At 36.4% G+C, this 17384-nt stretch overlaps 1 protein-coding gene across 2 annotated transcripts in view; it reads left to right on the forward strand.

Annotated features, from left to right (window-relative positions):
* dgo (ankyrin repeat domain containing protein 6 diego) overlaps nt 1–17384 on the forward strand; it is a 405239-nt gene that overhangs the window by 289746 nt on the left and 98109 nt on the right. For both annotated transcript variants that reach the window (XM_090383458.1, XM_090383467.1), the window contains exon 5: nt 7386–7484. In XM_090383458.1, coding sequence (XP_090239584.1) covers nt 7386–7484 — 99 coding nt within the window. The remainder of the gene's footprint in view (nt 1–7385; nt 7485–17384) is intronic.

Genomic DNA, 17384 nt, shown 5'->3' on the forward strand with positions numbered 1-17384 from the left:
CAAACCATTGTAATGATTTTTATCCCATGATATTTTGTCCCCTTGGGGGCGATATCTGCCCCATTGAGAATCCCTGGTCCAGTGTATCTTAGCCAGAAAATACAGTAATTTATATATATATATATATATATATATATATATATATATTTTTTTTTTTTTTTAAATTGGCAAACTTAAACAAAAAATATTACAGCCTGTATGGTTGGCTGAACTCAAATTTCTGCAGACTGTAATTGTCAGAAAATATATACAGATATTTCTTGACTTTACGAGTTAATTTGTTCCTAGCGTGCACTCGTAAAGCGGGAATTTATTTCACATAGACATAATGTTAAAAATAGAGGTTACGTTCTCAACAATGAAATTAGTTAGCTATTAGTTTATGTTTAAACAATGATTGATTTATCTAAATAAATGAAAACATAACCTGTAAAATCAAGCAAATTATAATATTACGACTTACAAATGTTAAAGAATGTTTATTCTTCGACTAAATACACACTCGTTGATCACTCATTATTGACTCGGCACTCGTTGGTTTGTTGCACAAGTAGTTGTCTTCTTCAGAAATATTGCAGGAGGCATTTGTTTCCAAGATAATCTCTTTTAATTATAAATTTCACAATTCCATGCATAAGCATTTTTTGACGGCACACGTTGCAACTAACATGATTCGCGTGGAGTAACAAGTTTACAAAGCTTAAAAAAAAGAAATGGAGAGAAGATTCTGAAAGTTTATTTATGTTTTTTATATGATTGAAGATTTCAGTAAGGGGAAACACATTTAACCATAATAACATAAAAAACCACACAATTACAGCTATCGGTATTTTCGCAAATGCAAGAAGATAGAGTTTACTACCCGTTTATAATTGCTTGCACGAACAGAAAAACCCAATAAACTGGAAAGTGCAAATTGTTTTTATTGTTTTATGGTTGTGACCTCCAGAAATGTGCTTTAGAAAAATATCACAAAGCCATTTAAAATTGATTCTTATAACAGAACGTATGATAATGATGAAAGTGTAGTGATGCTTTTCAATTCGAAATAATGCCCTGATCCATAGGTTGGATGAGTGAGGTTGTGTTTGGTGGTAGAAATATGACTCATGTTCCAATTGAAATCATCTAGATGTGTAGGATGTCCAGGAGCATTATATATCTAATAGAAGCAAAATCTTGAAAGGGAACATCATTGTCTTTACAATATTTTTCAGTCTCGGGAATGAAGCAGCATTTAAACCAATCCTCAAAGAGAGATACTGTTATCCATGCTTTCTGGTTCGATCGGAAATGCATGGGTAAGCTGGCTTTATTGATGTCCTTAAATGCACGAGGCTTTCCAGAATGGTACACAAGCAGTGGTTTTAATCTGTAATCTCCACTGCATTAGTCATAAGCAAGAACATGGCCCTATCTTTTGACACCTTGAAACCTGGCATTTTATTTTCCTCTTTAGCAATGTATGTTCAATCCAGCATTTTTTTCCAATGCAGAACAATCTCGTCAATGTTAAAAATTTGCTGCATTGAATAGCCACCTTCATCAATAATTTTTTCCAACACATCACAAAATTTCTCTGCAGCTGCAGAATCAGCACTGGCAACTTCACCACATACTTTAACATTGTTGAAACCAGCGCAATGTTTCAACCTATTAAATCACCTGTTGCTTACCATGAACATGGGTTTGGGTTTGCCATACTTATCCTTAATATCTTTATAAATACTTGTTGCTTTTGCTTGAATGGTCATTAGACTCAGGGACCATCACTTTTGAATCTGATTTTCCATCCATATTATTAACAGCTGTTCCATCTTCGATATAGCAACTGAACACTGTTTTGTGATCACTATTGATCTTAAGTGCATTGATCCTTTGACATGTTCTTTTCTACACACACTGTCCTTTAAAATAGTATTCACTGTTGGAGCAGTGAGACCTAATTCCCTTGCGATAGATGACAAATTTTAATCAGTTTCATCTTCATTTCTAAATCAATTTTGTTTCGTTTCCTAGCACTACCACCACCTGCACTTTTTGTTAGTCACTTTCCCTTCATCATTGTAATATGTAAATAGGAATAAAGAGAAGTTTCTGAAAATTTGTTTTTTATACGATTGAAGATTTCAGTGAAGGGGAACACATTTCACCATAATAACATAAAGCTTCACACAATTGCAGTTATCGGTATTTCACAAATGCAATAAGATCGAGTTTACTACCCGTTTATAATTAGATGCACTAATAGAAAATTCCAGTAAATCAGAAAGTGCAAATTGTTTTTATTGTTTTATGGTTGTGACCTACAGAAACGTGCTTTAGAAAAATATCATATCACAAAGGCATTCAAAATTGATTCTTATAATGGGAACATATGATAAAGATGAAAAGGGTAGTGCGATTTCCATTATAAATATGACTCTTTTAGAAAGAGAAATAATTTTATAATATAGCAAAATTTTCAACATCTAAGGACTTAGAATGAATTACAAAAAAAAAAAAAAAAAAAAAAACCACATAATGTGTTATCGGGTTCACATTACAATATTTTCAAGATACCTCCATTTATTCCTATGGGATGCAAAATACTTTTCCACGATTTTTTTAAAGTTTGCACCGGCTGGCAAAATCTTACGTAAAGTCAAATATTACGTAAGTTGGGGAGTTCCTGTATTACCCAAAAATTCTTCAGTTCTTATCAAGTTATCTATAAAAAACTTAACATTCCTATCAGCTCTCCTTAACACATTGGTAAAATTACATAATTAGTGAACAGCCCCTTAAAGAAGAATTAAAGTAACTGAACAACAAGAGATATTATCCAGTATAAGAAACCATCATAATAAATGTCTCTGTACTGATATCCTTTTTCAGTTTTAGTTCATCTAATTACTTTTAGTCATACTGATGGTGCATTCTTGGTTAAATGTGCATTGCTGTGTAAATTTACATATATACTGTTGAATTATATCTTTTTTGACTACTAAAAGAGAAACGTAGCACTTCAAACTGTGATACTCATGGGTTATCATTTGGCTAGTTATCATTATCATGCATTATGATGATTACTGTGATAATGTGTACTAAACCCAACTGTTTGCCACTTTTTTTTCAGGGAATGGTTTTTAGGTACATATGCATCAGGCAGTGTAAGAAAATAAAGACAGGTAGAACAGAGCTATACCCTGGTTCTGTTCCACCTGTCCTTATTACAGAATATATTACTGGTTTCCTCTTACAATTGAAATCTCCAGTATGATTGTCTTCTTGGAACTAAAAGCATTCTGCACTGGAGGAAGATAGTACTTAATACCGTGCATGGATTTGTGATTGAAAAGATGACAGAAGATATTTGTTGACATCTTCTGTAGATTGTAATTTTCCTGTAGAAAGGTTGTTCTAGAAAAGGGAAGTTGAATGAATAAAAGAGAAAGAAGAAAATTTTGTTCCGTGAGTTTTAAGTTGGACAGTAAATGGATGTTGACTGATTAAGGCATGTGTTTAGGCTACTTTTTGAAGAGAATGGGAATTATATAAGCGGATTCAGAAGAACAGTGTCCCATGAAAGCAACTATAGAAAAGGCATGCAGCAGATACAGAACATCAGTGAGACAGAGTGATGAGACTCTGTTAGAGATGAGTTATTAATTAATCTAGCTTGTCCTCTTTTGAATGGAATCTAGAAGCCTGAAAGAGGTTTTGGGGGCAGATGTGGGAGATGTGGGAACAATATTCCATGGTAGGGTAGTTTTGCGATCTGCAAAACTGCCCCACCATGGAATGATGGTAAAGTTTTGCATAGATGCAGAGGAAGCAATATTTGTGAAGTGCTATGCCAAGAGAGATTAGAAGTCAGGGTAATTCCCAATAGAGATATATGACCTTGCCTGGAAATTGGAGTGTCACTAAAGATAAGCATAGGAGCAGAAGAATCCTTTTTGTGAAATATAAGACAGGACTGAGTTTTACAAGGATTGAAATCAACTAAGTTATCTTTGCCCCACTGGAGAATTACCTTGAGATCTGCATTTAAGGAAATGGCAGTGGATATTCGAGAAGTTGATGCTGTTTGTGCAGGGCAAGGGTTCTGAAACTGGAAGGTGGAATGTAATGTGCTATCATCAGCAAAACTGCAAATAGAATTTCTGGTTAATGGAAGAAGGTCATTAATATACAAGAGGAAAAGAGTGGGAGAAAGAATCAAACCTTGAAGAATATCAGAATTAGTGGAGAAATTAGAAGACAGAGAGCCATCTACTATCACTCACAGTGAGCAGTTAGAGAGAAAACTGGATATCCAATTACAATAAACAGTTGGCAAACCATAAGATGGAAGCTTATTGAGAAGACCTCCATGCCAAACACAATCGAAAGCCTTTGAAATGTCAAGAGCAACTGCTTGCATTTTATCAAACTTTTCCATTGAATTTGTCCATGTTTTGTTTGTAGTGAACTGCCGAAGTAGATAATTGGTGTCGTTTTAATTGTATCTCATATTGTGAATACCTTCACAATGAGTTTCCCTGGCATTGTACTACCTCTATTAAGTAACACTTCATCAATGGAGGACTAATGTTACTTATTCTCAGCAGATACCACCATCCAGACGGCACCGTTTCAAGGTTTATTGGCCTCTCCTCTCCTTGGTGGGCAGGTAGGTACCCCTGGTGTTACAATCGTGACAATCCAGTTATGAAGTTTAACTCCAGAATATGAGAGATGCCCAAGGGTGTGCAATAGAATAAAATAAGGTGATTATTTTGCATAAAGCACGAGACTACGCATAAGATTCACTAGTGAACAGGTTTGTGCTATTGCACCATGTTTTGTTTGTAGTGAACTACTGAAGTAGATAATTGGCATCATTTTAATTGAACTGGACTGCACTGGCCACCCATGTCAACTGGATGCACTGCCTTAGATTTTGTGTTTCTTATCTAAGAGCATCCCCCGCCTCCTCCTTTCTGTATACATTGTACTCCCCATATTCAAATGCTACATCCCATTATATCTAAGTGACACCATGTTGTTATTGTTATTTGGTTTTAGGAGCATTAGCAACTAAGGCCATATTGCTCCGGGGATATGCGGTGGTCATTCCCTGACCTTTCTGCATCCTCTGTATTTGGTGGGCACAGGCCCGAACCCCGGTCTAATTAAGAAGCATGTGCTATGCACTGCTGTTCCTGCCCACCTGGCTACAAAGGTGCCGTGACACCTTGTCTCCGATAGCCTGAAATGTCTGCATTTGATAACTTGACCAGCACTTCAAAATGCTTAAATTTGCTAATTCTTTCTCTCTGAAGAGAAATGAAGCCCATTGTTATGATAGAGCAATACAATACGACCTTATTCAGCAGAAAATTTCAGATGCCTTCCAAAAAGACAATATAATTAAGGAACTGCCTACATTTGATTAATTTTATAGTTATTTTTAAAATGTCAACTAAAGTTTATTGTTTAAAAATTGTATTATTTGTGTTCCACTTGAACTCTTTGTATGAGTACAGAAATTTTTGTAATTCTGTTTTCACTCTATATGTGTGAATAATACCATCTATAGTAAATTAATATTTATTGCTGGACTGTGAATAAATGTCTTTAAGAACTAACTATGAAAGTATTTATGTATAATTTATATTCTATAATTCAGATTTGTCCTTTATTCATACTATCATTTCACCCTGTTAGTCTAAATTACTGTAGACGACCCACATAAGATGGGTCTTCTTGACTTATATATAAATGTAAATTCAGTTACTTGTATACTCCGTGATAAGATCACAAGCATAACTAACACACTCATGGAACATTGTTGACATACTACCAGCAAGATTGATGTACACTGAAAGGACAGAGTTCATGGGATACCTGGTTCCTGGGCAATTCGATGCTCTCACTCATCTCTCTAGTGAACGAACCCACCGATTGGCAGGTATATAGGTATACTGCATCACTGCATTCACGTAAATGTTAATTTAATGTCAATATGGGTAAATGTCATGAGTTAACGGACTTTGAAAGAGGGATGATAGTGGGTGCCTGACACAGTGGCCATTCTATTGTGGAGGTGGTACAGAAATTGCACTACTCCCATTCAATACTATCAAGAGTGTATTGGGAATATGCAATTTCCAGATTAACATCTCATCTTGAACAGTGCTGTGGGCAGAGAAAGGTAGTGGATGAACATGGCTGTCAACGTCTGTCTTGCATTGTTTCAGCTAACCAGAGAATGACAGTGGCCCAAATCACCGCCAACTTCAATGATGTAGGTGCCAGAAACCTCTCCACCAAGACCATCAGGCGATCATTAGTCACAGTAGATTAGATCATTATGGGAGCAGCCAACCCACCAAAGTCCCATTGCTAACACCACGACACAGGACTCTATGCCTCAACTGGGTGAAATAAAATCGGCACTGGACCTTGGATGATTGGAGACGGGTCTCCTGGTCCGATGAGTCCTGTTTCCAGTTATTTCGAGGGGGATCGGAGGATGCGTATCTGGCGGAAACCACACAAAGCTATGCACCTGTCATGTCAACAAGGAACTGTTCAGGCAGGCAGGTGGATGGTCGGTAATGGTCTGGGGCATGTTCAACATTGGTACCTCTGATATGTCTATACGCATCTCTGAACAGTACAGGTTATGTGTCCATCCTTGCAGACTATCTGCATCCTTTCATGCGCACATGCACAGGGCAATGGAATCTTCCAGGCAATGCGCCATCCCCACAGAGCCGTGGTGACTAGAACATGGTTTGAAGAGCATTCCACAGGTTTTACCACCATGGATTGGCCTCCCCGTTCACCGGACATGGACCCTGTAAAGCATCTGTGGATGCTGTGGAAAGGTCCGTTCGAGCTTTGGATCCTCCACCCAGGAATGCAACAGAATTATGGACAGCGGTGCAGCAAGCATGGATGGAAATACCTGTGGAATACTTTCATGAACTAGAGGACTCAATGCCTCGCTGCAGTGGCGTAGCTACCATGTAGGCAGGCAAGGAAATTGCCTCCAGGCTCGGGAGACAGCCAAAGACGCCAGGCCCTTTAGGTGCCCGCCATCTTTGGCTGTCTCCTGTTTTTGCAATTTTCATTAATTAAGTAGGAGCCCAAACATGTTCTTTGCCTCCGAGCCCGAAAAAGGGTAGCGTACTACCCTTTTTCGGGCCCGGAGAAGACCTCCGATAAGGGCGAAAGTGGGCCTACCTGTTATTACGTAAGTATCCCATGATTTCTATCCACTCAGCGTATATTAGAGATTACAGAATTTGTCAAGCTTTAAAATTGGTTTCTTCTTGCTATTTAAAATTTTAAAGTTGGAGTGTTGTTTTTTTTTCATAACATGCATTTAATGATCCACCTGTTTTTTTCAGCATGGAAACACTGCTCTTCATGAAGCAGCATGGAAAGGCTATAGTCAAACTCTAGAAGTGTTAAGTAAGAACAAAAGTAATGTTTACATCAGGAATAAGGTAAAATATAAATTTTATTTAAAAAAAAAAAATATATATATATATATATATTAGTAAAAATAAGATTTATTCATTCTTAATATTTTAGATAGCATTCTTAATTATTGTATTTATATTATTTAAAACAGGAAGAATTTCTGGAAACAGAAAGAAAAATTTTCTTTCCTGCAAGCAAAAATTGTAAACCATTTACAGAATGCTGTTGTTCAGCAGAACACTGCATTCATATATTCTACTCTATCTATTAATATTTTGTAAAAGGTAGGCAATAGAAAATCTCACGAGAAACAAAATCTCTGTCTTCCTGTTAGTTGTATATTGAATCATCCATATCAGAAAATTATTTAGTGACAGGGTCAGTACGTAAAGTGGAAAAAGCTTACCTAATTGTGTAAAGGCTGGCAGCTGTGCAGATGGGTAAGGCAAACTTCTATTCAGTTCATTTACATTCTCATGTACACATGTTCATCACTTATCTGACAGTTTTGTTAATGAACTTTTTCGCAGTGAAAAGAACTATCCTAAAATTTTATCATTTATGTTTGTCTGGTGTAGTCATTCTGTTGTGTTGAGCATTGAGTGGGCATCAAATGTATGTATTTTGGATGTGATGCTGTTAACATTATATTTTTAATACACATTGTGCGAATAAGGATCTATCAAAAATTATAACATTGAGAAATGAGTTTTAAGAAAATAAATGAAACTAACAGATAGAAGCAACGAGAAGATCACATTGAAAATGATGAAATAAGAGAAAAACCTTACATAACATGCACTCTATGTACATCAAAGCAAACTTAAGATGTTGTATGTATGTTAGAAGGATAGGAGATTAGCTATACCGATAGCCTAAACAAAAATGGATGGTGATAAGTTTAGAAGCAAACAAAGAGTGGATTGATGGTATCAAATAAAGTATTAGAGAAAAGAGGGTTTACACTAACTAGTGAAAAAGATCTAACTAATCACAGGGTAGTATCAAAGAAAACAGTGAATGGGAGTGAGGAGAATTCACTTAGCGGATATAACAAATTTGGATAATAATGATGATGGGGATGCTTTAACAGAAAGGAGTGCAGAGAAGTCTTCCTGCAATACTGATTAATAATGAAAGAGCCAGTTCAAGTGATGAGCTGCCAAAATCTTAACAACTAGTTCCCTATAAAAAAGTTCTGATTTAAGATATATAAACAGTATGTATTTTTTAGTACTGGTATTAATGTTTCCTTACATCATCTGCCACTGGTAAACAGTGGCAGATAATGTAAGGAAAAGACATTTCACCTATTCATTCCCCCCCCAATAGTTTGTCTAATTCTTTTTGAATTTATTCAAACTATCCACTTCCACAACAATAGATGGAAGCTTGATCCAGCAATCAACCACTCATTGGCTAAAGGAAAACTGCATGTCTATTCTGCAGCCATCCTTAATTTGAATTCATGTCTCCTCATATGCATAATCTGAGCAAGAGAAAAGAATTCCATCAGTATTGAGTTTGCTCAAGCCACTCAAAGCCTTAAACACCTCAATTAGATCTCTTGCAGGCTCTTAGTCTCCAGATGCTGCAATTTGCAGAACTTAAGCCTTTCTTGTTAAGAGCACTCCCCCCCCCCCTTGTTTGCCCTTCACTGTACCCATTTCAGCAGCTCTACATCCTCCCTACAATGAGGCCTCCAGACCTTTCTCCATAAGAAGTGGCAATGCATTGAGCCATCCTAAATCATACTCAATAATAACAACTTAAAAAATATATATATATTTTTATATCTTTATTACAATAGAAAAAAGTATTGCTTTATTAAATGAATTTAAAATATGTACATTTGAAATGAAGAAGATATGAAGAAGAGTTGTTATGAGTAAGGAAACCATAATAATTTTTAGGAAAGAAATTCATATCATTCTTTGTATTATGAAATATTACACCTGTAACCTCTGGTGTTACTGTTGGTCAGAGTTCCTCGACCAACAGTAACACCAGACATAACAACCACCCTGTGTACTTGGTAACAATACCCATCACGAGGTGGAACCCCCAATCAGGGAGAAATAATATAAAGAACAATAATAATAATAAGATAGATAAGTGGTATACCCCACTCAACCTAAGCGAGGACCCCCTCCTGTCCAGACGGTACAAGAAACGAAGTTAGAAAGATGGGCAAAGAAGACACTCCATGGCAGACACTACAATGACCTCCATCAAGATCACATCGATAACATTGCTTCCAATGCATGGCTCACAAGCGGGATGCTGTTCCCCAAGACTGAAGGATTCATTCTGGCCATCCAAGACCAGGTAATCAACACTAGAAACTATAGAAAATACATCACAAAGGAGCCCGGAACGTCAGATGACACATGTGGACAATGCCACCTGGCCTCAGAAACGATCCAACACATCACCGCAGTGTGCAAGGTGATCACCTAGACTGAGTACACTCATAGACACGACCAGGTAGCCAGGATAATACATCAGAAGCTAGCGAGGAAATACCAGATGACCAAAGAAAGTGTACCATACTACAAGTACGAACCCAAGGCAGTATTAGAGACCAGAACCCACAAGCTGTACTGGACCGTGCTATAATAACGGATAAGACCATCTCACACAACAGACTGGACATAACCCTTGTGGACAAGATGGAAAAGGCTACCTACCTGATTGGCATAGCGGTGCCCAACACTAACAATGTCCAGAAAACCCATGAGGAAAAATATTAGGAAGTACACGAACCTGAGACATGAGATCAAGGAGATGTGGCATATGCAAGAAGTATCAACCATCCTGATCATCGTGTCAACCACTGGTATGGTACCAAAGACTCTACATAGCAGCCTAGCAGCAATAGGTCTCCCAGAGATCACCTACAAGGAAATCTCGAGAAAATCGCAATCCTGAACACCTGTAGGATAGTCAGAGATTTCCTCGACCAACAGTAACACCAGACATTACAACCACCCTGTGTACTTGGTAGCAGTACCCATCACGGGGTGGAATCCCCCAATCAAGGAGAAATAATATAAGAGCAACAATAATAATAACTCTTAGCATATCTTTTATAGAAATGACTCTTTAGCTACTAGAAATTTGCATTCCTTTGCATTTGAAATTTATTTTGTAAGATTAAGATTATTCGATTTTGAGATCATGTTATAAAATTTGTTTGCATAAAAATTGTTACCGACTAGTTCACACAAACCAGCTCATCACTGGCTGCTTCTTTGGGATAAGTATATCATTTATAATGTGATGTACTTGTCATAAATATTGTATGATCTGTTAGATTGATTCACACATCACCCTTACCATTATGGAATCCTTCTTGCTCAGACTTCACGTGATGGGGCATAAATTCAAACTGTGGAAGGATGGTTGCAAAAATTTTTTGACATGTAGAAATTTTCCTTCAGCCAGCAGGTAATTGAATTTATTCATACCAGGCAGGTATGAATAAATTAAAAGAACTAGACAAATTGTTAAGAGAGTGGACAGATTATATAGGAAATGGTTCTTTTCCTCCCCTCCTTCTCCTGCTGACACTGTATAAGCTTGTTTTCTTTCATCATTTGACACTAACAATACTAAACCTTGTAATTATTCTTTTGCCTACTAATTAAATGTTGCAGACCTGTTGCCTGTCATTTGACTGGAACTGACATGTTTTCAGAGCTTATTTTAGAGAACTGAAAACATGGAAATTGCAAATCAGGAGGTGTGAGCTGTAAGGAGATGCATTGTTATATTTCGCATAATGTAGGTTTTCCTGAGTTTGTTACATGTAGATAATCATTGTTACAATGAACGAAAATGCACATAAGGTGAATCATTCTTTTTTATGACTATATACAGATGCTGTATCATTGGACATAAATGGAAACTAAAGGTTCTTAAAGTTCTCACTGAGCATTCAAGGCTCAGAGAGAATGTAAGTCTGTCTACCGCATGCTATATCTCTTCAAATGTTTCTCTGTATCTCTTCATGAATGATTCTTCACCAGACACAGCATTTCCAGGAAGCCATTTCTGTTGATTTTGTATTAAATCAAATGTTGCTTGTGAGAATTTTTTTGTGCACCCATTTTTGCTTTCCACTGAATAAATATTGGCATAAATCTTTATAGCACCCTATGTCCCGAATGATGAAATCTGTCATTCCTACACTGATATTTAAGTCCACCAAAATTATCTTGGTAAGCATATGCCAACAACTTTTGCTTCCACATTGCCCCAAGTCAGAATTGTTTTAATTGTCTGAAGTGTGTAAGGCTGTGGTTGTTGTTATTCTTAGTTGATTGTTGACTCTTGCTGATCTGTCCATGCCAGTGCACTATGGTTGTTTTGGAAAGACAGACTGCATTCTGCATCAACTTGCCACCAACTGACAATGTTTCTCACCAAAAAAAAAAAAAAAAAAAAAAAAAAAAAAACTCTATAACAGCCCACTGGTTTTGCTTGATCAGTTGTTTGTTTGTTATTTGGTTTTTAGGAGCATTAGCAACTAAGGCCATATTGCTCCGGGGATATGCGGTGGTCATTCCCTGACCTTTCCACATCCTCTGTATTTGGTGGTCATGGGCTCAAATCCCGGTCTAATCGAGAAGCGTGTGCTACGCACTGCTGCAGGTGACTCCGTAGCCAGGTGGGAAGGAGCAGCAGTGCATAGCACACGTTTCTTGATTAGACCGGGGTTCGAGCCCGTCACCACCAAATGCGGAGGATGCAGAAAGGTCAGGGAATGACCACCGCATATCCCGGAGCAATATGGCCTTAGTTGCTAATGCTCCTAAAAACCAAATAACAAACAAACAGCACTGCTGCTCCTGAACAGTTGTGGAATCTTCACTGGCTGAAAGCCTTAGTGTAGTGAAATCTGATATGCAGTCCATGATGATCTCCCATAGTGATGCAGCTGACACCAGTTTACCATGCTGACAGCTGGGTAAACTATAGGGCATAGTGTTAGGGTCAGGTGCCACCTGTGGTTTCAGTTGATGTCCAACCTTTTTTAATTTTTTTTTTTTTTTTTTAACTAGGGGCCAAAAAAGTTAAAATGCTGCTGAAAGTTGGGAGCTGCATGATTTTCTCATGAGAAATGGATCACAACAATAGTTCTTACTATATCATGCATTTTTTAAAGAAGAGGACTAAAGCAGTGTTATGGAGAATCATTAAGATGTAATCATCTTGTAGCAGAAAATAAAATCCACATTATTTTGATCATGAGTTGGGGGGGAGTCTTTAGTTCCTTGAGTCTCTTACCTGGGAGGTCCACCCCTGATACTAAAGAAGATGCATAAAACATCATAAGAAACAATATAAAAAAGTCCAATATTGCTAAAAATGGATATTTTCAAAAGTCAGGAAACTATATTTTGTGACATGCTAGTTTTAAACTTCGGGTCACATAACACTAAGGTCTGCCTTTTTGGTTTATGTTTTACACTGAAGTCAGTCAAACAAAACATTTACATGCTGATTGTCTGTTACACTCTGAGACAGGGCTTTATGCCTTTTTTACTGGCTGTTGTATGATATAGATGTTTCTAGTAGGTGGCTTGTGAAGCTTGAATATTATCTCACATTGCAATTATGGTATTTTCTGCCTGAGTTAACATAATTTGTATTATTTGTATTACACAGTGCAACTTGATAAACCTATCAGCTGAAGTAAATTTTCTAAATCTAGATAAGCATGTCCATCAGAAACATACTAGGTTACAAGAAATATGAGTCATGTGGTCTGTGTTTGATGGACGAAGTGACATTTTTTACAGTTGGGTCAATGGCACATAAAACATGTCTCACAGAAAAAATTATTAAAAAAAAAAAAGATTTTTCCATTTCTGTTATATGAACAGTTAAGTAGACAGGTACTACAATAACCAATAACAAAAAAAAAACCCTAAGTTGGTGGTCCCAGTTACCAATTTTTTTTTCTTTAACATTGCAGCAGTTATAAGGCTGGGACCACCAATTTGGGTTTTTTTTTTTTTTTTTGTTATTGTAGTACCTAACCTGTCTAATTAACTCTTCATATGACAGAAATGGAAAAATCTTTTTTTTATAATTTTTTTCTGTGAGACCTGTTTTATGTGCCATTAGCCCAATTGTAAAATATATCACTTCGTGCCACCAGACACAGACCACATGACTCATACTTCTTGTAACCTAGTATTGCTTCTGATGGACATGCTTGTTTAGATTTAGACAATTTACTTCAGCTGATAGGTTTATCATTGCATTGTGTATGGCAGTTGCATATTTTAAGTGTTAAATATTTTTATTATAAGTGGAAATCATAAGATCCCTTTGTCCTGTAAGGGGTTACCATTTTTTCCCATTCATATATGGGCTGAATAATAATAATTACTAAATAAATGAAATTATAATATTGACCGATAATTTTAATTAATGAACTATAATATTATATTATAGTTCATGTATTTGGATTTCAGGAATGCTTTTGATACTGTTGCACATGGAAGACTGCTATACAAATTGGAGCGGCATTAAGGACAAGTTGCTGCAATGGATAAGGGGATGGTTGAGTGGGAGACGGCAGAGAGTGGTAATAAATGGACACTGCTCTATGTGGACTAATGTTATTAATGGAGTCCCCCAGGGATCGGTACTGGGCCCATTGTTGTTTTGTGTATTTATCAATGATATCTATGATGGTATATCAGGCTTAATGTCCAAGTTTGCAGATGATGCAAAGGTTGGCAGGGTTGTTAATGACAGTACAGACAGTATGCTGCTGCAACACGATCTAGAAAAGTTAGGCAGATGGGCTGAGAAGTGGCAACTGAAGTTTAGCATTGACAAATGCAAAGTACTGCATATGGGTAGCAGCAGTGCTTTTTTTGTAAAAAAATAGGTGCCGGTACTCATTCTTTGCTATCAAGAAAAATTGAAAATTAAAAGGACATGAAAAGTACAGTACTCTAAAAAATTATTTCCTGATATTGTTACTTAGTAGTAATGTTTTTGGAATAAGAACAACAAATTAAGTATATTAACACACAGTTTATTAAGCATAAATTTATTATTCAAGTATATAAAAAATAAGTAAAAATAATTTCATAATAAAGTTTTTATAGAGTATTCCAAATTTTTGAGTTCTCATCCAACAGACTATTCTGACTTCTTACTGTTTGTGTGTGTTGCTGAATGAAGTTTCTGAAGCAGCCATGAATCGACACATTTGCTGCATCGAAGTGTGTCAGCTGTGGGCCTACAATTTTAATTAAGAAATAGTAGTGAAGAAATTTTTTTGTCATCGACGAAGCTGTGGTTGGGCTGACGATCAGATTCATTTGTGAAAATCCTCATTCACATTCACTCGATGAAATTGGTATCGTTCTCAGTGTTCATCAAATGCTCTTCAATTTTTCCGAAAACAGTCTTTTCAGTTAGGTATTTCCGAAATGGACGAATTGTATCTCTTTCATTTAACTGAAGCCTAATTCACAATTATCTAATTTTATTCTCACCAAATGCCAACATTTCATGTTTAGAAGGTTTAATACCTTTGTTGTCCTCATTTTCCTTCTATCGTCATCGATATTGTCACTAGTTCTTAAATTTGAATTTCTCTCTCTCTCTCTCTTTTTTTTTTTTTTTTTTTTTTTGAAACTGTTCAAAATGTCGGTACGGAAAAATGTGGATAACGCACTTTCACAAAACAACAGATGGTTATTTGTTGAGGTAAAAGAAAATCACTCCCCCCCTAATTCTCTAACGGGGTGCTTACAGTTCATTCCCAGCAGTGTCCAGCCTACAGCCCATGCAGAAAGCAAATTAAAACAGCATTTTAAATTTTGCTAATTATCAAAAAATTCTCATTAAGTGAGCATTTAAAGGCAAAAGTAAGGTATTTTTTGAAAAACAAAAGAAAGATATTTTTATATAATTCTAATAAAATATAAAAAATAATTAAGTGACATAGATTTGTTACACATAAAAGTATTGGGAAAACAGAAACTTCCTTTTACATGTAACAACATATGGAAAATGTAACACACTAATTTTTCTTGAATCACTCAGTGCGGCCCCCGAAAGAATTCTAACTTTGAATATGTCCCTTGTATGCGAAAAGGTTGGACACCACTGCAATAGAAAGTGAACCAGCCCATTGGGAATACCCCTTGATCTGCTCACAGTTGACCAGCGCGACTTCTCCATATGTGGGACAGGTGGTCGGATAGGTTTTCCTAGGTACCGCTAAGTTATAGAATGGTAATTCCTTTAGCGCTCTCAATTCTTGCTTGCTTAGTAGTATCACTAATTTCCTAAATTGGCTGAAGGCCATCTGAAACAATTTAAAATATAATTTCCAAGGGGATTCAAAAAGGAATTCGTTAAATAGAGGTCTCCGACTGAGTCATTTAGAATTCTAAAAATGGTTATAAAGTTTTATATAGAAGATATCTTAACAATAGACAGTGAAATGCAAATTTAGTTAAATAACTTTAAGCTTATTTAAAAAGTAGGTAAACATGCGAAAAAATTTATGGAATATTACAAATTTTGAAGTGTACAGCATCCAAATGTCACACGTCACTGTAAATAAAGCTGCCGGCATGCCGTACCATTGTGTACAGTCTCAAAAAAAGCACTGGGTAGCAGTAACCCAAGAGAAATGTACCAACTGTGTGGTACTACACTCAGTGAGGTGGAGAATGAAAAAGACCTGGGGGTAATTGTGCAGTCAGATATTAAGTTCTCTGAGCAGTGCAGACGGGCTGCCAGAGCAGGTCATGGAGTTTTGTCAATGATATACAGCCACTCCCCGACTTACATAAGGGTTGCGTTCCATGGAACTCTACGTAAGTCGAAATTTCCCTAAATGCTTATGCAGCATTCGCAAATTTGACTGAATTTGATTGAAGAAAAAAAGAAATGTTTGATGAACATATAAATAGAATTATTTATTCACTTTTTTTATCTCATGTGCAGGAAAATTACAAAAGTGTACAAAATTACAAAAAAGAGAGAGGAGATAGGCATAACGTCAGCAAGTTTTACCTTTCGAGCATCATTACCAGAATTAACTCTCCATCTGATAAGCACACCACTGTGGAAGTTGAGGGCTGTGGAGGTTTAGAATGGGTTTTTTCCAGCACAGCACAAAATTTCTCTGCAGCTGCAGAATCAGCAATGGCGACTTCACCACATACTTTAATGTTTTGGAAACCAGTGTGATGCTTGAACTTATTAAACCACCCGTTGCTTGCCACGAACTTGGCTTTGGGTTCACCGTACTTATCCTTAATATCTTCATCATAAATACTTCTTGCTTTTGCTTGAATGGCCATTTGACTCAGGGGTACTTGCTTCTGAATCTGATTTTCCATCCATATTATTAATAGCTTTTCCATCTTAGATATAACACCTGAATTCTGTTTTGTGATCACTGTTGATCTTAAATGCATTGATCCTTTAACATATTCTTTTATACGTGCACTCTCCCCTAAAATAGTATTCACTGTTGAAGCATCAAGACCTAATTCTGTGTGCAATAGATGACAAACTTTGTCCTGCTTTGTACTTCTTAATTAATCATCTTCATTTCTAAATCAATTTTGTTTCATTTCCTGGCACTACCACCACTTGTGCTTTCCTTTGGCCACTTTCCTTTCGTGTTTGTAATACATAAACAGGAATGAAGAGAAGTTTCTGAAAATTTATTTTTTACATGATTGAAGATTTCAGTGAAGGGAAACACATTTCACCATAATAACATAAAAACCCACACAATTGCAGTTAGGGCTTGCAAACCGGTTTTATAAAACCAGTTAAATCGGTTTTCATATTGAGTTGTTAAAACCGAAACCGAGCTTCTAAAACTGGATTCGAATATTTTCTTAGTTGGCCCTCGAATATAGTTT

This window comes from Mastigoproctus giganteus, chromosome 1, assembly GCF_048544385.1.
Source record: "Mastigoproctus giganteus isolate SK-2022 chromosome 1, ASM4854438v1, whole genome shotgun sequence".
Classification (NCBI taxonomy): Eukaryota; Metazoa; Arthropoda; class Arachnida; order Uropygi; family Thelyphonidae; genus Mastigoproctus; species Mastigoproctus giganteus.